The sequence below is a fragment of the Poromitra crassiceps genome, assembly GCF_964638095.1.
Source record: "Poromitra crassiceps genome assembly, chromosome: 17".
In the NCBI taxonomy this organism is placed as follows: domain Eukaryota; kingdom Metazoa; phylum Chordata; class Actinopteri; order Beryciformes; family Melamphaidae; genus Poromitra; species Poromitra crassiceps.
The window spans coordinates 22,442,593-22,468,274 of NC_139635.1; the positions used below are offsets into that span (position 1 = coordinate 22,442,593).

Genomic DNA, 25,682 nt, shown 5'->3' on the forward strand with positions numbered 1-25,682 from the left:
CGAATAATAGTGACTTAGAGACTATACAAGTGTGATTGTGTATTAGTGTGAAACACAACCATTCTCTTATAATGATGATGATCCAAATCTTTGTATAGTTATATCTTTATAGTGTAAGACTTCACCAAAATGAAAATTCTGCAATTATCTACTCATCGCCGTGGAAGGTCACTGATGTTATAGTTATCCACAACAGAAACATCACGAGCTCCAGTAAACAGAGTTACAGCATTCCCTAACACAACTCAAGTGAATGCGACCAACTTCAAATTAAAAGAAAAATATTCCCTCATCTGCGTAATCCAAGTCTCCTACGAGATGCAAATTGCCTTGAAAAGCCGTCATTTATTGTGCATTCCTTTATAACTGGAACTGGTAATTTACAACTTCAAAGGTCATGAGCTGGGACGGTGACGTCACAGAGCTGGTATTTCCATTCAAACTCGTAGGAGCCTCAGCAGCCCCGACCTCAAAAATCCAGATGGTTGCGCCGCGCAACAACAGTAGTTATAATCGTAGTAATGTTGTTTAGCACTTCTGTTTTGTTTGTGTCTCACTAAATCAGCTGTACACACAGCACTGCCTAACTTCTATCTGCGTGGACAAGTTGCTGCAGTGTTTGTATGCTCAAAATGCCGTGAAATGCCATGTTATCGCTAACAATGGCTAGCCTGGCTAGCGACTGGATCTGACCAATGAACAGTGAACTTCCCAGCTCAAGTTTTCTGCAAATGGAACGCTAACAAAACGGATGTGATGTCATGATCAGCCTCCACATCCCAGTTATTTTGCGATAAAGGAACGCACGATTACACCCTGTTTTTAGATGGAATCTGCACTGCAGCCGTGAGCTGAAGGCCCCATTTTCACTTTCACTTTCAGCTCACGGCTGATCGGCGATTTGACAGATGCCAAGCATCCGGGTGATTCGGAAGAGGGGAAGAAGATAAGGAGGAAGTGGACCCCGGAGGCCATGGAGCAGGCCTTACAGGAGGTGGAAGCAGGCAGGATGTCGTGCGGCCAGGCAGCCAAGAGGTTTGCCGTCCCAAAGTCCACCCTGCACGACCGGATCACTGGACGTGTGGCCTCTGACTGCCACTATGGTTCGAGGCCACTTCTTGCCCCCACAGATGAGAGTTCCGTGGTGGAGTACTGTCTGCACTCTGCCGAGCACGGGCTCCCACTGAGCAAGTCACAGATTGTGGCCAAAGCTCTGGCCATCTACAACCTCCGCCACCCGGACCAACAGAGGACTGTGCTTGGCCAGACCTGGTGGATCAATTTCAGAGAGCGGCACCACGATCGCCTCACTGCACAGACCCCGGCCGCCATGGACCGTGGGAGGGCATTCCGTGCCAAGAGGGGCTCCCACGCCAGAGTGGCCCTCGCGGCTGCTCCAGCCACCAGCTCCATCGTCGCTCCCTCAACCCCCTTGGCCCCCTCTTCACACGCTCCTGCCTCCCACGGTCCCCGGCTGCCTGCCCCCAGCAACACATCATCACCCACCATCCTGCCTGCTCAGGACCATCGCCCATCTCCTGATGGACAAACCGATGGTAAATCATATCTATCTGACATTTGGCATTTACTAGAATTTAAGGCTTTTACACACCAAGAGCGATGGAAATAAACGGCACGAAATTGCGAGATGAATTTTGACCCGTTTGACTATTCACAGCAACATTATGTGTACATGTCGGAAACAAATTTCAGACAAATTGACCTTGGTCCCAAAAAAATAAAAGCTACATTATCAGTTAGCGAAACTTCGCTGTTGGGTATGCACGGTTGCATTGACTGGATATATAGTTTTTGAAAAATACTATTTGATGTTGCGAAGTAATCGCACACACAAAAAGGCCCCTGGTGTTTTTAAATGTGGAAAGTTTAAGAACTACTGTGATGCATATACATCATTAGGAGTATTTTCATGTTTTAATATCAAATATGATCATTCTTTTGGAGGCTTCAACATCAGGGTGTGGCCTCCGGGGGTCCCGGTTTTGTTCCTCTCCCCCCCAAAGTAAATACTTTATATATTCTGTTAAAAACATGGTGGCGACATTAGACTTGATGAAGAATAAACAAGTCATGTCTAAACTTTGTCTCTTATTCTTTTTACAGCGCCCAACCAGGCTGCCTTGTCGTCCAGCTCCTCCTCACATGCTAGACCCACAACTTCCACCAGGAGCGTACGTTTCCCAAAGATTGGCTCAGGACCTACAGGTGGGTCACAGGAGATATTATTTGGGTGGCCAAATAATAATAATAATTATAGCTGCTGCGCAGCAATGGGTCGTGGCCGGGCAAGTCTCAAGGCTTTGAGCTAGAGGTCTTCGGGTATGCCCGACCCCCCGAATACCCGAGGTTCCGACCCGGACCCGGCCGGGTCTGGGTCCTTAGAAAAGTCATAGCACAGAAGCACACCTGTCCTCAATAAGCCGCATGTTTTTGAGTTCGGGCATGTCTATGTGGCGCAGAAATTGTGGGAGTTATTACGCGCCAAAAAAGTGGCTGCTGCGCAGCAATGGGTCGTGGCTGGGCAAGTCTCAAGGCTTTGAGCTATTATGACATCACAATTGCTCGAGTGACATCAGTGATGGCATCACAATTGCTTGACTGACTGATGACATCACAAATACAACCTAATTGCCAAAGGTAATTAAGGTAATTAGGCTATACACGGGGCCAGAATTCAACGTTTTGATGCACTGTGGGCTCAATTTTTGACCGATCGAAAATCTGTTTTGATACTTTTGTGTAGAACAGTCTAACGATGCAGATGCTGAAGTTTGGTGTCGTTTGAAGAAAAAATGTGGGAGGAGTAGGGTTTAATTCGTTTTTGCAGTTCTGCGGTCTTTAGACTTCATAATTGGCCATAGGTTGCATTGTACAAAAGCTTCCCCTCATTTAGGCACACATTTCGGTGAAAGTTGCAAAGCCGTAGCACGTATGCCTGATTTTTAATGAATTTTTTAAGTTTTAAACTTTAGACGGTCACTGTAGTGCCACCGTTAGGACTATTGGCCCCAAATTTGTGTCAAAGACGTTTGGCATGGGACTGGACCTTTGTGCAAAGTTTGGTTAGTTTTCATCCATGGGAAGTCGAACTTCCCGGGAGGAAGAAGAATAATGGCAAATACAAGAAGTGGCCTGGCCGCTTCGCTGGCCCGGCCACTAATAATAATTTCCCCCTCACACACACATTGACACTAACAATAAGACAGCACAATACATCATTATACAGACACAACAAAAGAAAGGAAAAAAAAGGACAAACTAGCAATAAAGTGACCATCAACATACAAAAAGGCAAATAGAAATATAACGATGAAACACAACTCAGTCAGGTAGGAGCCCCTCAACAACCATCAGTGCCTGTCCCACTCCTCACTGGAGGAGACCCTGTCCCACTCCTCACTGGAGGAGACCCTGTCCCACTCCTCACTGGAGGAGACCCTGTCCCACTCCTCACTGGAGGAGACCCTGTCCCACTTCACATCGTGTTGCATCCTGCAACTGTCCGTAGCCATAATCTTTTCCACGGGAAATTGGGCCCTCACTACGTTTTTAAAGAAACTTCGATTCAAGTCTGTTTGGGAACTAGCTTTTAAAAATGAACATTTTCCCAAAAATAAATGTATTTATTATCTGGAGGCTGTTTTCGTCCAGTCCGTCAAAACGAATCCCAAGCAGCCTCAGCCAGTCCTGGACTTTGGTCCACCAGCTTGTCACATGTGGACAATCAAAAAAACAGATGCAACTGGTCTTCCTCAATATATATATATATTTTTTTTTGCAGTAATTTTATAAAATATCTTCAATTGAACAATTCTGGAATAGGAATTAATTGTTGTTTTATAAATTGAATCATTGTTTCTAAGGTATCAAAGTATTAAATTCATTTTTTCCAAAAGGAACTGTATGTGGGAACGCAGTAAGACCTCTGCTCGGTAAAATGAAATTATATATTTTTTATTCTTTGTCATACATAGCCTTTTCTGAGACCTAGTAGTAGGTCTACAGACTTGTTGTCTGCATCCACACTTTTTTACTTTTGGTTTCCAGTTAATTGGGAGAGCTGAAAGGAGTTAATTAAAATTAAACATGTCACATAACTGACCATACATACAGCAAAAAAAATTAATGTGAAAGAAATTCACCTGTGCCACCATTTATGAAAATGACTAAATATTTCAAAAGTGTTTCTCATAAAAATGGCTTCCGATCTATTAACACCTCTGACTTCATCCATATTACCTGATTTTCAATATCTTCTGGTTTATCTGGAGGGTAGAACTGGAAGCTCAATCTCTGGAAGCTCTGTTTTACTGAGAGAGAAAGTAGACAGCTTGTTAACTCTGCCTAAGTGCATTTATTCGGTCTCATACTCTATAATGTATTTAACGTGTATATTGTTTGCAATAACGTGCATAAAAGAAAGTTATGATTTACCAAACGTATATCTCTGAGGAATGGCTGGTTTTTATCTACTGAAGACCATATAAGCTGATGCAGAAATGGCCGTAAAAATGCTCAGGAACATTGATTTATTCACAAATTCACTCTTATCACGATTTATAGATTAGGCTTATTGTGAATTGAGTCGAACGATGGTTTGTCATTTTTTTTAAGTGGGTCTGCAGAAAAACAAAGTTGGAACTAGTGGTGTACATGTTGACTGTCTTTGCATGCCAACACATAATTAGGCAACTTTCTGACTTTTTTGCTCCTTTCCTTGTCTTTTTTAGGTCACACCGTTGGGAGATGGGAGCGGAGAGCTTGGCGGTGTGGTCAGTGCAGGAAACCTGACCCTCCAGAGTGTTTGGCGGTCAAGTGTGACGACTGCCACAAATGGTTTTATACCATTGAGACTGGCTGTGGGGAGGAGCTGGATGATGATGATGATGATGATGATACTACTGATATCGATGATGATGATGGTAACGTCTTACGTGTTATTGTTGGCTAGATGTTTGATTTTGTTTGCTTTTCTTTGCTTTATTTATTTGCATTTTTTGTTGTCCTGTCATATTTTGTTACTCAATAATATTTTGTTGAAAATAAAATGTTCCCTCATTTGCTAGTCTTTTGGCTTTGATTCAGACAATTACCATTTGAGCCATAAATACGTGTGTATATTGTCCTGCCATATATATATATATATATATATATATATATATATATATATATATACCGTAAATTCCGGACTATAAGCCGCACCGGTGTATAAGCCGCACCTGCAAAGTTGACTATTTTTTTCTTATATAAGCCGCACCGGACTATAAGCCGCGGGTGTTTTAATGTTTTTTTTTTTTTATTGTGTTTTAATGTTTAATTACCATATGTAAGGTGTTGGCTGTTTGAGGAAGCTCCCATTTATTAACATTTCAACAAAACAACATAACACAACACCACCTGTGTTGTTATTTACAGTGCACACAGTGTCATACAGTGTGGTGAAAAGAGGGCAAGAGAGGAAATTAAAACAGAAGTGGATTTATAGTTAGAAAGAGTGCTAAAAAAGAGAGATTTTTTTTTTTTTTTTTTTTTTTTTTTGAAAAAATCCATAGATAAGCCGCACCGTTATATAAGCCGCAGGGGCCAAAAAAGGCCAAAAAACGGGAAAAAAGGTGCGGCTTATAGTCCGGAATTTACGGTATATATATATATATATATACATACATACATACAGGTGCTGTAGGTGCTGTATATTTTTTAACCTTTATTTATACAGGGGGAGTCTCACTGAGAGCATTGCTCTCTTTTTCAGGAGTGCCCTGTTCACAATCACACACATTCATACCTGGAAGCTGACCAGTACAACCACAGCCTGATCTGTTGGCCACTGAGCAACTCCACTGGAGCGGTTGGGGTTAAAGGCCTTGCTCAAGGGCACCTCAGTGGTGGTAATGAGGGAGGGACAAGCACTGCCTTTTCACTTTCCCCACCCAGATTTATCCTGCCGGTCCCGGGGATTGAACCGACGACCTTCTGGTCACAAGCTCGCTTCTCTAACCATTGGGCCACCACTGCCCGCATTATTATTATTATTATTATAAGAGTATTTATGATAAATACTCTTGCACATATTACTGTCAATTGTTTTATATGTAGGCTACATATGTATGAGTAAATAATTCCTCAATTTAATGCTCAGCTGGATACCAGCTATCAAACTTAGAAGAGTTTAACAAAAAACAAAATGTCCAGCAGGTGGTGGTAATGTGGCAAAATGGAAATCAGGGAGCCTTAACTTGCTGAATTGTTCAAGCATTTTGCTATATCTTATTGTGAAGGACAGAAGTACAGTACCAGATGTTTTGTCATGATGAATCTGTAGTCTTATTGTGAAGGACAGAAGTACAGTGCTGGATGTTTTGTCATGAATCTGTAGTCTTGTGAAGGACAGAAGTACAGTGCTGGATGTTTTGTCATGATGAATCTGTACTCTTATTGTGAAGGACAGAAGTACAGTGCTGGATGTTTTGTCATGACGAATCTGTAGTCTTATTGTGAAGGACAGAAGTACAGTGCTGGATGTTTTGTCATGATGAATCTGTGTAGTCTTATTGTGAAGGACAGAAGTACAGTGCTGGATGTTTTGTCATGATGAATCTGTAGTCTTATTGTGAAGGACAGAAGTACAGTGCTGGATGTTTTGTCATGATGAATCTGTAGTCTTATTGTGAAGGACAGAAGTACAGTGCTGGATGTTTTGTCATGATGAATCTGTAGTCTTATTGTGAAGGACAGAAGTACAGTGCTGGATGTTTTGTCATGATGAATCTAGTCTTATTGTGAAGGACAGAAGTACAGTGCTGGATGTTTTGTCATGATGAATCTGTGTAGTCTTATTGTGAAGGACAGAAGTACAGTGCTGGATGTTTTGTCATGATGAATCTGTAGTCTTATTGTGAAGGACAGAAGGACAGTGCCGGATGTTTTGTCATGATGAATCTGTAGTCTTATTGTGAAGGACAGAAGTACAGTGCTGGATGTTTTGTCATGAATCTGTAGTCTTATTGTGAAGGACAGAAGTACAGTGCTGGATGTTCTGTCATGATGAATCTGTCGACTTTATTGACGCAGGAACTGCCAGTGGGCAAGCTTTGCCCCTTTCCCCTGAAGATGCGTAAGCCTACATTCACACAGGACGCCGAACGTAAGCAGAACTGAAGCTTGAAGCAGGCACAAGCTGAACGTACGCCTTGTTGTTCACACAAGATGCCTTCTCTTTTCCTCTCAGTGCCTACTCTCGTGCCTGGAACCCGCCCACAACTCCCATTTGACTTCATGCCTCATGGCTTCACAGCTTCAGCGTCACAATTGGAAATTCGGCTTCAGGCCTGAGTGATGGCTTCGGCGTGGCGTGAGCGACTGAGCGTGGCTTCGGCACGGCGTTAGCGTGGCACACGCGCGGGTGGTGTGAACGGCTTCGCCTGTTAACAAGGACGCCGAAATGAAACTTGTGGGTACAGCGTAGATAGAGCTTCGGTTGAGCGGTGCTTCGGCGTCCTGTGTGAACGAGGGCTAAGTCTTTGTTTAAGCTGTAATTCCTCGAATGGCCACTTGAGGCAAGACTCGGAAGTCCCGTCGTTCCTGTTAAAATGCCCCACTTTGTAACAGTAATTAAACATATTAAACATCATATAACTCACCCGTTTGGAGTAAAATTGATAATAGGAAAAGGGGTGATTGACAGATCGCCTGTCCAGTGATCACGCAGCTTGCCGTTCACAGACCAATAGCGGCAGAGCTGCGGGTCTGGGAAACCCCCATCTCACGTGAGCCGCGGAAGGACCCATTCCCTCCCACTCTGCTGAAGAAAAATCAAGATGGCGACGGCCAACGAATCAACTCCAAACGGGAGACCAAAATTAATGGGATAGCTCTGGCCATATTTTTTAGGTCAGTGGGAACAGCCTAAAAGCCCAGCAAAATCAGCAGCTCTTAAGCCCAATTTATGCTTCGTCTGCCGACACTTTTGAAACGGTCGCCGACAGAAATGAGGACTTGAGTCGACACTTTCAACTGTCGGCGAGCAGTGTTTGCTACCTGGTGAAATGTCTAGTGTCGCTGACTACGTCATAGTATCGCGCAAGTCTGATTGGCTATATAGACGGCACACGCTTGATTTCCTTGTTTTGGTTTTCACTCGATTGAAATGAATGAACGTGTCTCCGCTATTTTTATCAGCCTGTCCTTGATGTATGACTTCGTGAAAATCACAAAGAACATTGTGCATTTCCCAGAGCGAGAGGAGGTGAGTTCGTTGTGTGTCGTTTATATGTGGCTGCACTCAAGTACGTTACACCTTGCCTCCGAGGTGGTTTCACTGTGCATTCCATTCCCTCTCTTGCCGTCCGTGGCTGTCTGCAGCACTATAGCGTTCGGGTGTCACGTGACCGTTGAACGAGGCGAACATTCACTGAAGTATAAATGCAACACCATGAGCGACACTTTATTTTTCGTCTGCGACCATGTGCTGAGTGACACTTTCTAATAAGTATAAATTAAGCTTTAGTGTTTACAGCATGGGGAGAGGGGTGTCTGACTCAGGACCAGCCTAGACCAGGGGCTTTCAAAGTCTGAGTCTGTGGGCCTCCCCCCAGACAAAGCTTGATTATGTTCTTTGATCCCATAGACACTTGCTGTTTGACATACTTTAAACTACACACACACACACACACACACACACACACACACACACACACACACACACACACACACACACACACACAAAGGTCTGTCTGAAGGCATTATTTGTTTCTGACCAGGGTGGGAATTACACGGAGGCCTCTGTTGCCCCTCCCTCTGGCCGTGATGCCCTGAGATCCCTAAGGCCACCTTGGCAGTGCCCTAGCTGCTACCAGCCTGCTACTGTCAGCTGCTTTAAAAGCATCAGTGGTCTCAGTTTAATGTAGCTACTCTATACAAAGGAGACATTTCAGAAAAATCACTCTTCACGATGTCAATAGAGTAAGGGCCTGTGTGTCCTGGCATGTGGCCTTGTGCCCTAAACAAAAATATGCGACACCGAAGGTCAGATGGACTTGCTCCTAAAACAACGAAATTCCCACCCTGTTTCTGACTCTGGGAAAGTGGGAAAAACTGTCAAATTACCCACTGTATCTCGGAAGTAGCTATCTCTTTAACCAAATCACACACATTTAAGCTATTCTAATAATGAGATTTCCTTTTGATAGCTAATGTAATATTTTTTCACTTCCATTCACTGAGCCTCCCCTGAAACTGCTTGGAGTTCCCCCTGGGGGGGGCCCACCTCCCACTTTGAAAACCTCTGGCCTAGATGCAGCTATATGACTGCCGATAGCTTCCCTTTTCCGACTCTGGTAAAGACAAATCTAAAGTTAATACTTTGTTTTAACTGCTGATTGAGCCGCAGGGAAAACCTCAGCAGGGAACCGCCCTCATCAGTGCACAGGATATTGTGATAGCATCAGTACTGATGATCGATTTATGACATCACTGATGATCTCAATACATTTATGACATCACTGATGATGTCACCATTGACATGACTCAACAGTCATTGCTCGAATGACATCACTGACGACATCACAATTGCTCGAATGACATCACTGACGACATCACAATTGCTCGAGTGACATCACTGATGACATCACTCGGCCTGCTCACTCCTCTCCTCTATTCACACTATTCACTCCTCTGCAGATGACCACCTCCTGCCTCCTGAGTGAGGAGAGCTTCCGTCGCTGCTGCCAGCTCCTCCTGGAGGAGTCCCGGCGCCTGGGAGACGGCTGGTGCTGGGAGCCAGTCCAGGTGAGGAGGTTGTGATGGGTAGCCCCTATGTTTTCCCCCTAGGATGGCCAAGGAAAGACGTGTATTGTGTGAGTCCAGAGTATATGTAACAGAGTGAGTGTATTGTGTGAGTCCAGAGTATATGTAACAGATTGAGTGTACTGTGTGAGTCCAGCCAGAGTATATGTAACAGAGTGAGTGTATTGTGTGAGTCCAGAGTATATGTAACAGATTGAGTGTAATGTGTGAGTCCAGCCAGAGTATATGTAACAGTGTGAGTGTATTGTGTGAGTCCAGAGTATATGTAACAGTGTAAGAGTATTGTGTGAGTCCAGAGTATATGTAACAGAGTGAGTGTATTGTGTGAGCCCAGAGTATATGTAACAGAGTGAGTGTATTGTGTGAGTCCAGAGTATATGTAACAGTGTAAGAGTATTGTGTGAGTCCAGAGTATATGTAACAGAGTGAGTGTATTGTGTGAGTCCAGACTATATGTAACAGAGTGAGTGTATTGTGTGAGTCCAGAGTATATGTAACAGATTGAGTGTATTGTGTGAGTCCAGAGTATATGTAACAGATTGAGTGTAATGTGTGAGTCCAGCCAGAGTATATGTAACAGAGTGAGTGTATTGTGTGAGTCCATAGTATATGTAACAGTGTAAGAGTATTGTGTGAGTCCAGAGTATATGTAACAGTGTAAGAGTATTGTGTGAGTCCAGAGTATATGTAACAGATTGAGTGTATTGTGTGAGTCCAGAGTATATGTAACAGTGTAAGAGTATTGTGTGAGTCCAGAGTATATGTAACAGTGTAAGAGTATTGTGTGAGTCCAGAGTATATGTAACAGAGTGAGTGTATTGTGTGAGTCCAGAGTATATGTAACAGAGTGAGTGTATTGTGTGAGTCCAGAGTATATGTAACAGATCGAGTGTAATGTGTGAGTCCAGCCAGAGTATATGTAACAGTGCGAGAGTATTGTGTGAGTCCAGAGTATATGTAACAGTGTGAGAGTATTGTGTGAGTCCAGAGTATATGTAACAGAGTGAGTGTATTGTGTGAGTCCAGAGTATATGTAACAGAGTGAGTGTATTGTGTGAGTCCAGAGTATATGTAACAGTGTAAGAGTATTGTGTGAGTCCAGAGTATATGTAACAGTGTAAGAGTATTTGTGTGAGTCCAGAGTATATGTAACAGTGTAAGAGTATTGTGTGAGTCCAGAGTATATGTAACAGAGTGAGTGTAATGTGTGAGTCCAGAGTATATGTAACAGAGTGAGTGTATTGTGTGAGTCCAGAGTATATGTAACAGTGTAAGAGTATTGTGTGAGTCCAGAGTATATGTAACAGTGTAAGAGTATTGTGTGAGTCCAGAGTATATGTAACAGTGTAAGAGTATTGTGTGAGTCCAGAGTATATGTAACAGTGTGAGTGTATTGTGTGAGTCCAGAGTATATGTAACAGTGTAAGAGTATTGTGTGAGTCCACAGTATATGTAACAGTGTAAGAGTATTTGTGTGAGTCCAGAGTATATGTAACAGTGTAAGAGTATTGTGTGAGTCCACAGTATATGTAACAGATTGAGTGTATTGTGTGAGTCCAGAGTATATGTAACAGAGTGAGTGTATTGTGTGAGTCCAGAGTATATGTAACAGAGTGAGTGTATTGTGTGAGTCCAGGGCTCAGAGGAAGGCTACCTGAGGAAGACTGCACTGAGGTCGGTCATCGTCGGCCCGAACAGGGACCATGAGGGGTCCGGTCTGAACAGGGACCATGAGGGGTCCGGTCTGAACAGGGACCATGAGGGGTCCGGTCCGGCCTCGGAGAAGCAGAGCGGCAGACATACTGGGACAGATCCACTGGAACAGGAGAAAGAAAAGGTGGAATAACTTAAGACTTTTTAAGACTTTTCTTTTTATGGATTTAAGACCAATTTAAAAACCAAAACTAGAGGGCACTTGGTGGCTCAGTGGTTAGCACTGTTGCCTCACAGCAAGAAGGTCCTGGGTTCGAACCCCGGTCCATCCCAGGTCCTTTCTGTGTGGAGTTTGCATGTGCTCCCCGTGTTCGTGTGGGTTTTCTCCGGGTGCTCCGGTTTCCTCCCACCACCAAAAAACGATGTTGGGGACTCTGGTCAGTGCCCCTGACCAAGGCAATGCCAAAAGAACTGGAGTTGGTCCCCGGGCGCTGCACCGCGGCTGCCCACTGCTCCTAGCTCTAGGAAGGTTCCTAGTAGAGGATGGGTCAAATGCAGAGGATTAATTTCCTCATGGGGATAAATATAGGATGACTTCACTTAGAGTTCACACCTCTGCCAACCTTCCTACAAAGTTCCGTGCTGTTACATCCTCCTTGCTGCAGATAGAGAAACAGTCGCCTTTCTGCTTGCTCCTGCTTCTCTGCCAGCTTTTTGCTTTTTAACTACGAAACTTTCTTTTTTCTTTTATCCCCCTGATTTTACTACTACGCCACTTTCTAGTAACGATCTTTCATTTTGAATCGTTATCCTATTTTTATGAAATCACCACTAACAGCACTTTCGGAGCTCACCCAGGCTAAGTATAGCCTAGCATAGCCTAGCACTCCGGAGACTGTCGGACAATATGCCTCATATACGCTGCTGTGATCATCTTCAAAGGATTGCCGTACTGGAAACAACGATATTTCATCTCTCAAAGAACTCACTGCCATCGAGTCAAATTGCACGGAATGTCACGAGCAACGTGAGTACATTATCATCTCCCAGGGATGCTGACTCACTGCTACCGAGTCAAACTGCTATGGCTACTAACCTAGAGCTAACTGATGCGGCTAGCCTGCCAGCTCCGGAGAAAGCCCTTGGTAACATCGCTAACCAAACTGCGAGCCCGAAGCATAAACAAAGACATATCCCAAAGAGATGAGTGATTTCCGAATCCACAATTACTCCACAAAACCCTGAAATCAGCTCAGCAACAGGCTGGCCCTCCCTAAATTCCAGCCTGCGGTGCTCGGCTCGGCAAGCTAATGACCGCACACGGGCTCTCCGCACGAGAGAGGAGGGTCGTCAACTGCTTAACCACAAACCCCAAAACGAGCGGTCATGGACTACTGTCACGAGAGGAGGAACAGCCCCCCCTCCTCCGCTAATGGAATTGCAACTTGAGAATCGTTTTGGCCTGCTTCGATCACCTCCAGCTGACATAGCTGCCCAGCTCCACCATGAGAGGGAAAATCAGGCTAGCGCTAGCACAAGGCCTCAGGGAAGAAATGCTGCCTCAGAGCCCAAGGACACTCAAGCCATAACAACCCTGATAATGGGAGATTGTACAGTCAAAAACATCAGGAGTTGGAGAAATTCCAAAACATACTGCTTCCCTCAAGACGCAATCTCTGACATAACAGGAAAAATTACAGAGCTACTTACATCTCACAAAGCTGTGACAAGGGTGATCCTGCACATTGGAAAAAATGTCATTTATAAGCAAGAATCAGAGAAACTTAAATCTGACTTTGCCAATCTGCTGAATATGCTAGCCTCTCTAAACATTGAGGCTTTTATCAGTGGCCCTTTACCATCTCACGGCACGAACCGCTTCAGCAGACTACTAGGCCTAAGTTCATGGCTTTCCACCGCCTGCCCACTACATAAAGTAAACTTTATTGAGAATTTTTATTTGTTCTGGCAGCGTGAGCACCTTTTCACTCCGGACGGGCGCTATCTCAATAGTGCTGGCGAGGCTTTACTGAGTTCTAACCTACTATACACGGTGGACTATTACAAGGTCAAGATCCCTCTAAAGCCTCCCCAAGGCAGACAGCCTGACGCAGCGGCCACAGAGCTCTCCTCCAGCCCTGCTCCACCTGCTCAGATCGACGCAGCTTCCGGCCCAGCTGCCGACCCTGCCCAACTGACCAACGACGCCACACCTCCGGCAGTCGCCACACCTCCGGCTCTACAGGTCGACGCCCCACCTCCTGCCGCCGCCCCGGCCCAACTGACCAACGACGCCCCACCTCCTGCCGCCGCCCCGGCCCAACTGTCCAACGCCACACATCCGGCAGCCGCTGTCCCGGCAGCCGCTGTCCCGGCTCTACAGGTCGTCGCCCCACCTTCTGCCGCCGCCCCGGCTCTACATTTCGACGCCGCGGCTCAACAGGACGACGCCGCGCCTCCTGCAGCAGCTGTCCTGGCTCTACAGGTCGACGCCGTGGCTCCACCAAACGACGACGACTTCATCTTCTCCCCTCCCCTCCTCTCTTCCACCCCCCCTTTCTCCTCCACCCCCCCTTCCCCACTCTTTCCCCCTCCCCTCCACTCTCCCACCTCCCTCTTCTCGCCCCCCACCACAGCTCAACGGCCCGATGACCCGGCGGAGAGCGACGCCCCCCCAGGTGTTTCCTTGGAGACCTCTTTCCCCCCCCCCCTCCACTCCTCCACCTCCCTCTCATCGCCCTCCTCCCTTTCCCCCTCCCTCCACCTACTGCCATTCTCAGCTGGCATGAACAAGCTGATTGAGGAGGTTAATGTTAGTCTAGCTAGCCCGCTCCGCACCTCCAACAAACTGTTTGAGCGGGCTGACGCTGGACTAGCTGGCCTGCAGTGCACCCCTCCGCCTGGCCTAAAACAACTGGCTAATCAGCCCTCTCCATCTGTCATGAACACACTGGCTGAACAGACTCCTGGCCTAAAAGAACTGGCTAATCAGCCCTCTCCATCTGTCATGAACACACTGGCTGAACAGACTCACGCCAGAATAGCCAGCGCCCCCTGCTCCTCCCCACCCTCAACACTTCCTCCTCCTCGCCCCCCCCCCATCCCAAAGACCCCCTCGCTTAAATGAGCTGGCTAATCAGCCCTCTCCATCCATGAACACACTGGCTAAACAGACTCATGCCAGCATAGCCAGCACCCCCTGCTCCTCCCCACTCCAAAGACCCCCTCGCTCCTCCCCACCCCCAAGACCTCCTTGTTCCGACCCCCCACCCTCAAAACCACCTCCCCCTCCCACCCGCTCACCTTTCCCTCAATCTCCCTGCCCGCCCCAAAGGGGAAAACTGAAAAAATTATTTCCGGCCCCAAAAACAAGGTCACAGAGCATCATGAAACGATCAAATGTCTAGCTATCCCCACCCTGATTAGCTACAGAACAAACAAAGATTATCTCTCAGCACGTCCTGTTCCAGGACCAAGCCTAGTATCTGTTCTCCAGGGACACTCTGAAAAGCATTTACAAAATCAACCCAGCAACGCAAGTATCAAGGCTGCACTGCTAAATATTAGGTCACTTGTAAGCAAGTCGCTTCTAATAAATGATCTGATTACGAGTCATAAACTGGACCTCATGTTCCTCACAGAGACCTGGCTTGATCTAAACAACAGGGAATATGTTCTTAATGAGTCAGCCCCACCTAATTTTAACTACATTGACGCCCCCAGAGTCGGTAAGAAGGGGGGAGGAGTAGCTATTATTTTCTCTGATGTTTTTCAATGTAAGCAGGTATCGTTTGGCGACTTTTCATCGTTTGAATATCTGGCCGCTGTTCTGAAGTGCTCTCCCTCTATTTTACTACTGATATACAGACCACCTAAGTACTCTAGTAGTTTTTTTGATGAATTTTCAGAACTCCTTTCTATAATCTCCATAGAACACGACTGTTTAACTATTGCAGGAGATTTTAATATTCATATTGACAACCCCAATGATAATAATGCCAAAGAATTGAATAACCTCCTTGACACTTTTGACCTGTTACAACATGTCTCTGGGCCCACTCACAATCGAGGCCATACCCTAGACTTATTTATCACCAAGGGCTTTGAGTCATCATTTCTTTCAGCTAGTGATGTTGCTCTGTCCGACCATCTCTGTATCTTTCTTGAACTCAAGGTCACCCCTATCGCTCTTACTCGGTCAAAAACCATCAAAAAGCGTCACATCAACGAGAGCACTAGCACACGGTTCATGGAGGCTTTCTCGCTGGCCCCTTCCCTCTCCTCAGCCTCTGTCAATGATCTCCTAGATAACTTCAATTCTAAAACCCTAAAGGCTATTGATGCTGTAGCTCCCATTAGATCTAAACTAATCTCCGGTAAGAAAAAAGCACCATGGAGAAACGCTCCCTCTGTAAATAACAAAAAAAGAGATTGTAGGAAAGCAGAGCGCAAATGGCGGAAAACTAAACTTCACATCGATTATGACATCTATAAAAATAGTCTTCACTCCTACAACCAGGAACTAAAAAATTCCAGAAAATTCTTCTTCTCCGACATTATCAGCAAAAACACCAATGACGCTCGCACTCTTTTTGCCACTGTTGACAGGCTGACAAACCCCCCCCCACAAATTGCCCCTGATCTTCTATCCAATGTCAAATGCAATGAATTTGCGACCTTCTTTAGGGATAAAATTATAAATATCAGACTAACTATTTCCACATCAAGAACAAATGTGGCTCCGCCGCACCCACAGAATAGGTGCTTAATTAACATGACTCAGTTCAATGTCATTGACCACAAGAAACTAGAAGAAACGATACGAGGCCTTAAATCCTCATCGTGTTGCCTAGACACCCTGCCAACAAGCTTTCTAAAAAATTTCTACAGTTGCCTGGCGACCGACATACTGAAGATAATTAATACCTCTCTTCTTACAGGCATTTTTCCAAAATCTCTAAAAACTGCAGTTGTTAAGCCCTTGCTAAAGAAGCGTAGCCTCGACCCCTCTATAATCAGCAATTACAGACCAATATCAAATCTTCCCTTTATTAGCAAAATACTCGAAAAAACTGTCTACCAACAACTCAATACCTTTCTATCCTCCAATGATCTCCTAGATCCCTTCCAATCAGGCTTCCGACCCCATCATAGCACCGAAACTGCGCTTATCAGAGTTATAAATGACATCCGAATGAACACTGATTCAGGTAAAATCTCAATCTTAATGTTACTAGACCTCAGCGCTGCCTTTGATACGGTTGACCACGAAATTCTATTGGACAGACTGGAAAACTGGGTCGGGCTTTCCGGCACGGTCCTAGAGTGGTTCAGATCTTATCTGCAAGACAGGAACTACTTTGTCTCCATTGGCAACTACACATCTGACCAAACCAAAATGACATGTGGGGTACCCCAAGGATCAATTTTAGGTCCTGTCCTGTTTAACCTTTATATGCTCTCTCTGGGCCTAATTATGCAAAAAAACAAAATAGCTTATCATAGCTATGCAGATGACACCCAACTCTACATAGCCCTCTCATCGGATGACTATGCCCCCATAGAGACACTGTGTCAGTGCCTTGCGCAAATTAATGATTGGATGTGCCAGAATTTTCTCCAACTTAATAAAGACAAAACAGAGATAATTGTCTTCGGCAAAAAAGAAGATAGGCTCAAAGTTACTGCTCACCTCGAATCCCTATCTTTGAAGCCAAAGGACCAGGTAAAAAATCTTGGCATTATTATTGACTCTGATCTAAATTTCAACTCCCACATCAAGCTTATAAGAAAATCTGCCTTCTATCATCTAAAAAATATAGCAAGGATTAGAGGCTACATGTCCAAACAAGATCTTGAAAAACTAATTCATGCTTTCATTTCTAGCAGGCTAGACTACTGCAACAGTCTTTTCAATGGTCTTCCCAAAAAAGCTATTAAACAACTACAGCTCATTCAGAATGCGGCTGCTAGAGTTCTAACAAGAACCAAGAAAGCTGAACACATTACACCAGTTCTCAAATCCCTGCATTGGCTGCCAGTAAATCTTAGAATAGACTTTAAAATTCTGCTAATAGTTTACAAATCTCTCAACGGGTCAGGCCCACACTACATCTCTGAAATGCTTCTACACTATGAACCATCCAGATCCCTGAGATCTTCAGGCACTGGTCTACTAATTGTCCCGAGGACCAAATCAAAACATGGTGAAGCCGCGTTCTCCCACTATGCCTCTCATAACTGGAACAAACTCCCTGAACACATTAGATCTGCCCCTACTCTGCCTATTTTTAAATCCAAGCTAAAGACCTTTATGTTTACTCTTGCTTTTAACTGCTACTAAACTACTGCCTCTCTCGGCCTGTAATTTAAAAAAAAAAAGATTCCTGTACATTTCCAACAAATGGACTGTACATGTAATAATAATACTGAAGAGTGCCTTGTAACTTATTTAAAACAGAAATAATGTTTCATGTTTGTTAATTTGAGTATATATTTTAACTAAAACTGTCGGCTGTGTTTTTTATGTGTGTTTTTTTATATGTGCATTGCTTTGCTGCTTGTTTTTTCGATTATTTTTTTGTAAAGCACCTTGAATTGCCTTGTGTATGAAAGGTGCTATATAAATAAAATTTGACTTGACTTGACTTACATGAATCCGTTTGGCGGTTTGGTGCCTTTTTGTGATTGGCCACAGTCGGCCATTGCCATGCCCCTTTTGGCCAGTGGGCATGGAAGGTTCATCAGTTCATCCTTGGCCCATGACCTACTTTTCTACACAGTTTTGTGCAAATAGTGTACATTCATAACCTTTTGAGATATCCTGCCGGGGGGGGGACAAACGGGGACAAACGGGGGTAAAAACATGCCCTCCCAGGTAATAGAGAAACTAAGCTGGCAAAACCAGTCGATCTTTGGATAACTAATGGAAGTTTTAAGATGTTGTTATTGCTTTGAATGCCTTAAATTTAGGCAAATGAAGGCGTTCTCTGACTTTTCAAGGACCTGCGTGCGGATTCTTTTCTATTTACCACTTTCTTTTCTTTCCTTCTCTCTTCCTCCTCAGCGGCGTTTGCCTGGCCCGGCTGCAGGTGACTCCGACGGCCTAGAAAGCATGGAGGATGAAGGCGGTGAGGAAGACGCCGGGGTTTTCTGTGCGGTCCCTGAAGGCAGCAGCACACTGCTTCAATATGAATATCACATCCTGTACTCCTGCAGCTACAGCACGCCCGTGCTCTACTTCAGAGCCTCTTCTCTAGGTGTGTGTGTGTGTGTGTGTGTGTGTGTGTGATGAATAATTGGGTAACACTTTTTAAGGTACACATATTCACAATTAACTAAATGCTTATTAGCATGCATATTATTAGCATATTGGCTGTTTGTTAGTTATTATAAAGCACGTATTCTGCATGACCATCATATTCTACTACTAGGCCATTAACTAAGAGTAAATGTCAATAACCTCCTAATTACTTCTTATTGATAGTAAGTAAGGAGGAACTGAGAATTAATTATGATTTTAATATGATTTACTCAGTATGGATCTTATAAGGTGGTTGGTAAAGGTAAAGTCCCACAATGTGTGAAATTTGTTCTCCGCATTTGACCCATCCCCTGGGGGAGCGGTGAGCGGCAGCGTGCGCCGCGCTCGGGAATCATATGGTGATCTAACCCCCCCAATTCCAACCCTTTCGATGCTGAGTGCCAAGCAGGGAGGCAAATGGGTCCCATTTTTATAGTCTTTGGTATGACTCGGCCGGGGATCGAACTCACGACCTCCCAGTCTCAGGGCGGACACTCAGACCACAAGGCCACTGAGCTGGTTGTACCACAAGAATAGCCATTCTCCCTGAATAACACTATAAATATGGTCTATTCTTTGCGAACAAAAATGGTGTTTGGAGTACTCAAGGCTGGTCTTGGTCTCGAGACCGGTCTCAAGACCACATTTTGATGGTCTCGGTCTTGTCTCGGTCTCGGGCAAGCTGGACCCGGGATTTTATTTCAAGACCAGCTTAGACCACAACTGCAGTGACATCATTACATTATACCTGTGTATATTTTTTACTGTGATTGGGTGTAAAACTCCCTCCTTCAATCACAACCAATAACCTTGCAGTTTGAAAGTTTTAAACGCTGTAGCCACTCCCCTCACGTTCATGTACAAAGGGAGACGACACAGGTCAACAAGGTGGCTGGAGAGATGTCGTCCAAACCGTCACTCATACAATTTGCTGATACAAACCACAAAGGGGAGGAGTCATAATTTATCAGCAGTAATGTGTTTTTATGCTTCATTCTGTTCACTGTGTTGAGCCTTTCTGAAGGTCAGTGATATGGAATTAAAGTGATTCAGATTAAAGGATTGCATTCTGTCACTGAATATATACAGCCATTTATATTTTACTATCATTCCTAAATAATGATTTATTTCGTTGTTGGCAGAGCAATGATGTAAAGGTTAAATGGTCGCATGTAAATGGTCTTGAAAATGGTCTCGCATTTGTCTGGTCTTGGTCTTAGTCTCGGTCTTGTCTCAGTCTCGACCCCCTTGGTCTTAAAAAACAAAACTAATGTGTTAATAGTGTCCAAATAACTCTAAATCAGAATATGTTCCCAATTCTGAAGTCAGGTCTTGCTCCTAACTAATTCACTAGTAGTTTGACACTTGTGAGCCGTGTGGGACAGCTTCCCTATTCTAAAGTTGCTTCATCTTCACACTTAAATACATCATAGCACACAACTACTGCAATTAACAGACCCTATTCTGAAGTGATGGGTGACACCTTGTTCGGAAAAAAATGATAAGCAACTAGTTAATGGTGAATATGTGTAACAATATAAAGTGTTACGGATACAGCACTTGCGTTTCGTTTTTGATGTCCCGATTGGCTCTTGTCTCTCAGAGGGGAGGAGTCTGTCTTTAGACGAGGTGTGGAGCGCCGTTCCTCCCAACTACAGACTTCGACTACAGCACAGCCCTTGGAATACACTCACCCAGCAGGTACACTGCAGCATATAAATTCATTATACCGCCATATGAAAATGTGACCACACGTGTCGTGGGGCAGAAAAAAATGTGTCACAATATTAGCTGAAGTTTTATTCTGCTGTAATAATCACAAATGAGAACCTTGACCATCACAGCTTCTCATCCGATCGCTCTCCATCCAAATTATAGTGTCACTTTGCAATGACATTTTTAAATTCTGTCTCCATCTCTCTGTCTGTCTCTCTCTGCTAGGAGCATCCACTGCTGGGTCAGTCTTTCTTTGTTCTCCATCCATGCAGAACAGAGGAGTTTATGAGGCCCGTGATGCAGGCAGCTCAGCAGGACCTCAGGTAGGATACAGGAGACTGTCTGTCTGTCTGTGTGTGTGTGTGTGTGTGTGTGTGTGTGTGTGTGTGTGTGTGTGTGTTAGAGAGAGGGTTCAATTTAGATTTCATAATCATGTAAAAAGGATAGGATGGCAACTCAATTTTTACTCACTCTACATCAGTGTTGGCCAAGTTACTTTCAAAATGTAATATACTACATATTACTAGTGACTTTCATTTGAAGGTAATACGTTACTTTACTAATAAAGAAAAAACATCGCATGGATGCATAACTGGGACGTATCCTCAGTGATGTACCCTGGGGTCATAGGATGTTTCGGGTCTCGCAACATCATACACCCTCGCCCAGGTGACCCAGCCGGGGCTGGCCAAGCCCCAACTTACGTCCCAGTAGCTACCCACGGTCAGCCCTCCAGGAAGGGTCAGGGCCACTCAATCCGCCGCTCCGGAACTACTCTGCCGGGACCGGGGGAGGGAGAGGGCTCTGGTACGTAGAGGGACCGGGCTCTGTGGGTTGCCACCAGCCCGGGCTCCTCCCTCATCTCACCAGGTCTACGACCTGTGCGCTGCACCAGACTCCCCCGCTCCAAACATCTCATTCCGAGGTGATGGTATCTTGGTGGATACCATGCAGTACCAGTACTTGGTGGCACTGCAGTCTCCACTTGCGGATTGAATGGCCCTCCTAAAAGGCCTCTCATGGATTGTTGGGCTTCTTCCTCACGGAAGACGCAGGCTGGGGAGCTAACCCATACTGCTACCCGGGTGCCGTCCCTGTTCCGGCTGTCAACTGACTCTCCAGTAGTCACCAGTCTTTCCTGGTTGTCACGTAGTCTATTCCTATGAGTCACTGGCTAAGCCAGGCTAACTAATAAAGAAAAAACATCGCATGGATGCATAACTGGGACGTATCCTCAGTGATGTACCCTGGGGTCATAGGATGTTTACAATATTACTGTCTGTGTAGAGTAACTTATTACTTATTACACTACTTTTGCATTACTTTCACCAAAATAACAGCAGCAGCAGAATAACATTGCCGCCCCGGAACCGTCCCGAAAAATAATTTCAAGTGTCTTGAAGTCAGTAAAGTGTCCAAAATTCTAAATGGTATCCTTTTCCTTTGTTATTATTGTCATCTATAGTGGTTTCAATTTGCATAAAAACACACAAATTGATTAGGAAATGATTGTATCTATTAAAATATGTGCTTTGATATAAAAAATAATGTAACTCAATTTGTAACTTGTGTTACTAGACAAAGTAACTGGCATAATATTACTGAAATCCTATTGGTAATAAGTTACATTACTGAGTTACTGCTAAAAGTAATATATGACATCTAATATGTTACTTTTGTAATGGGTTACCCCCCCAACACTGCCCCAACAGGCAGCAGCACGTTGAGTCAATATACAATAGATCAGGGGTGGGCAACTATTTTTTAATGGGGGGCCACATGAGAAACCCAGATTGTTGCCAGGGGCCGAACAAATGTTGTCATGCCGTAACCCATGGATGGGTAACTTTGATGATAGAGAGGGCCACAAAAAAATGTCCTCGCTACCAGATTTTGCTGAGGGCCGAACGGCGCCAGCACGAAAGATTTGGGGCATTTGAAGCCAGGTTTAGAGGAATAACTCATTTTAAATTAACAATTGTGATGTCATTATTCAGTCTTAACCACCAATATTTGATCCTTTTCCTCACTCACTCCGATGTCACCACCTGCTCTCCCTGCAGGGCTTGAAATTAACTTTTTTCACCACCTGCCAATATGGCTGCTAGATTTTAAAGTTACCAGCCAATTAGAATTTCCACTAGCCGAAATGTTTTTCTTGAAATAAACCAGAATATGAGTGGGTTAATTTAAGCATAAGTATCAGTAAGTGGCCCGGGATTCTCAAAGCCTGTGTTGAGGGTCACGCAAGAACAAAAATGCACTCTTGAAGCTAAATAAATCCAAAACCAACAAGATAATTATTTAAATTTCTACTTCAATGTAGAACAGTAATTTCTTACACATGAGATTACTTTTAGCCTTTTAGTCATAAATATTATTGAAAGATATTCCATATTTCAGACTGAAATGCTATAACAGAAGAGTATTGCCCAGAATGACATGAACATTTGGACACTTATTCAGCGGGTATATTGCATGTTGCGTTCAAGTGCACTGTAAAAAAAAAAAAAAAAAAAATGCAATTCCATCGCGGGCCGCACAGGGGGCGCCCGCGGGCCGTATGTTGCCCATGTATGCAATAGATGGACAATTTTTGGGAACAATTCTGACTAATGGTATTTAGGACCAATTCTGACTAATGGTATTTATTCCATTATTATTATATTAATTATTATTATATTAATATTATAGTATTATTATACTAGCCCACTGTCGGTCACAGTGCACGATGTCTGTGGAGGTCAGACTTTGGAGACCCCACCCACAGAATAAAGCAATAAAGCAGTCACTCCCCTGTATTGTTGTATTTTAGTATAGTCTTTTGTTGTATGGTGCTGCCATCTAGTGGTTGTAAGGAGGAGACCACTAACCCAGAGGTTATTCTAATGAATTAATAAATACAAAACACCATATTTGGGCGAAACAGATATGATTAATAATGATTCATGTTTTGGCTCTGCAGGCCGGTAAACTACGTGGTGACGTGGTTGAGCGTGGTGGGCCCACTGGTTGGCCTGGAAGTGCCCCTGAGCTACTCCACCCAGCCCCGTCCAGCCCCTGTTCTTCCTGCGGCAGCTGAGGAAACTTAAAGTCCTACAGAAAAACGTTGGTCCAGTTCTACACGGCCATGGTGGAGTCCACCCTCACCTCATCTATCGCCGTCTGGTTCTCTGCCTCCTCCACCACCACGGACAGAGCCAGACTGCAGCGGATCATCCGGTCAGCCCAGAAGACCATCGGCTGCAACCTGGCGTCTCTGCTGGATCTGTACCACTCCCATCCCAGCCACCATCTCTTCATCTGACAAGACCAGAACCTCATAGCCTGGTAAACCAGCCGGTCACGTGAACTCGCATTTCATTTCGTTCTTCGTTTCCGTCTGGCCCCAAGCTTTCACAAGTTGGGCGGGTGTACTTGCCTTGACAGACAACTCCTTCAGCCAATCAGCGTTGGATCCAGTCAGACCCAAATCCACTCGGGAGAACGGCAAAAACATATTTATCTATGTTTATTTCTGCAATAACTGCACCTTATGGCTGTTAAAACTAGATGAACGCTGATATTACTCGAGGCGGACAGGCAAGGAGGCGGGCGGCCACTACTGTTTTGCTAGTGGCGTCCCTGATTGGCCGGTCACAATGTCAACTACGAGGAGGGTCACTGATTGGTTCGTCTGCTTTGCAGTTTCTGCTAGAAGCCCTTCCAGGGCTTGAGGCCAGATGGTCTGGTAGAACAAAATTACATGTTCACGTGGCAGGCTGGTTTACCAGGCTATAGAAACCCTGCATATATAACGATGTAACCACCACGCCTGATTTCTAACCCCACATAGGATAAGCAATAACCACGCCCTGTGGTGCTGGGATTGGCCAGGAGCATTGAAGCTTGGGACTAAAGCACCTGGGGTTTTTCATCTTTTAAAATAAAGATGTTTAAAAAACTATTACTTGTTACATTTTCAGTGCTGTACCTTTTCTCTGGGTAAGAATTGAGCTTGAAATTAACGATATGATACATTATATTATATGAGCTATGAACGTGAACACAACACCGTTTATATTATTGCATGTTTTTGTAGATTGTGTACATTGTGTAGATTACAATTATTATGCTTATTATTATTATTACTATGCTAAGGAAGGTAGGTGACCATAATTCATTTCAATGTCTGCTCTCGAAATCGCTCAGTTTGTTTATGAAATCGCTGGGCTGCGTGCCCTCCAGTGTTGCTCCTGGCCAATCCCAGCGCCACAGGGCGTGGTTATTGCTTATCCTATGTGGGGTTAGAAATCACGCAACCACCACGCCTCACTACTTCCTTCACTGCTCTCTGGATGGGCGGAGCCCTAGAGCTAATAAAGGTCAGTCACATCACCTGTGGCAAATCCTCTGCTGCAAACCATGGGAGCACAAGCTGGCTGGCCTCCACTGGATTCCTCACCTTCACCGTTTGCTGTGTAAATGATTAGTAAGTTTTCCTTTTATTTGACTTTGCTTTGGTAATTTATGATTATTGGTTGCACTGCTTAAGTTCCTTTAATTGTAGTTATTCCCTCAATTTGGATATTATATGATTAGTAATTGGTTGGATTTAATTGTTACTTTTGTTGAATCACTGTGGATTGACTTATGTTCTTTTCTTTCTCTATCACCAGCAAACCAGCAACAACATAATGGGTGTATAAATAAAAGACTGGTGTTGGAATCCAAGCCTCTGCTGTATCCTGTCCTGGCCGACAGGCCATTGTGTTGGGCCCTACCTGGAACCAGGCCTTAGACCTGAGCTGCACCTACCCTCACCACTATTCCTTATCACTGATATTTTTCAGACCAGTTCTTTATGCTCAAGAGTTCCAGGAAGTAAATGGTAAATGGTAAATGGTCTGCATTTATATAGCGCTTTTATCCAAAGCGCTTTACAATGAGTAGATAGTCTACATTCACCCATTCATACACCAATGGCAGCAGGCTGCCGCGCAGGGTGCCTACACACCATCGGGAGCAAGGAGGGTTAAGTGTCTTGCCCAAGGACACAGCGACGGCAGCTGGGAGGGAGCGGGGATCGAACCGCCAACCCTTGCGTCATTGGCCGACCCGCTCTACCTCCTGAGCTAAAGCCGCCCCACGGGAAGTAAGGAAGTAAGGTCCTGGAAGTAAGGTCCTGGATTAAGCAGCACTGTCG

The 25,682-nt window shown here is 44.6% G+C and overlaps 1 protein-coding gene across 1 annotated transcript in view; it reads left to right on the forward strand.

The window, feature by feature from the left end:
• The window catches only part of atg10 (ATG10 autophagy related 10 homolog), a 25,730-nt gene extending 1,424 nt beyond the window's left edge, over nucleotides 1-24,306 (forward strand). The window contains exons 2-7 of the mRNA XM_083653523.1: nucleotides 9,700-9,807; nucleotides 11,462-11,662; nucleotides 18,545-18,737; nucleotides 20,385-20,482; nucleotides 20,723-20,820; nucleotides 23,463-24,306. Of these exons, the coding sequence (XP_083509649.1) occupies nucleotides 9,700-9,807; nucleotides 11,462-11,662; nucleotides 18,545-18,737; nucleotides 20,385-20,482; nucleotides 20,723-20,820; nucleotides 23,463-23,589 (825 nt within the window). The 3' untranslated portion in view covers nucleotides 23,590-24,306. The remainder of the gene's footprint in view (nucleotides 1-9,699; nucleotides 9,808-11,461; nucleotides 11,663-18,544; nucleotides 18,738-20,384; nucleotides 20,483-20,722; nucleotides 20,821-23,462) is intronic.
• Nucleotides 24,307-25,682: the final 1,376 nt, after the last annotated feature.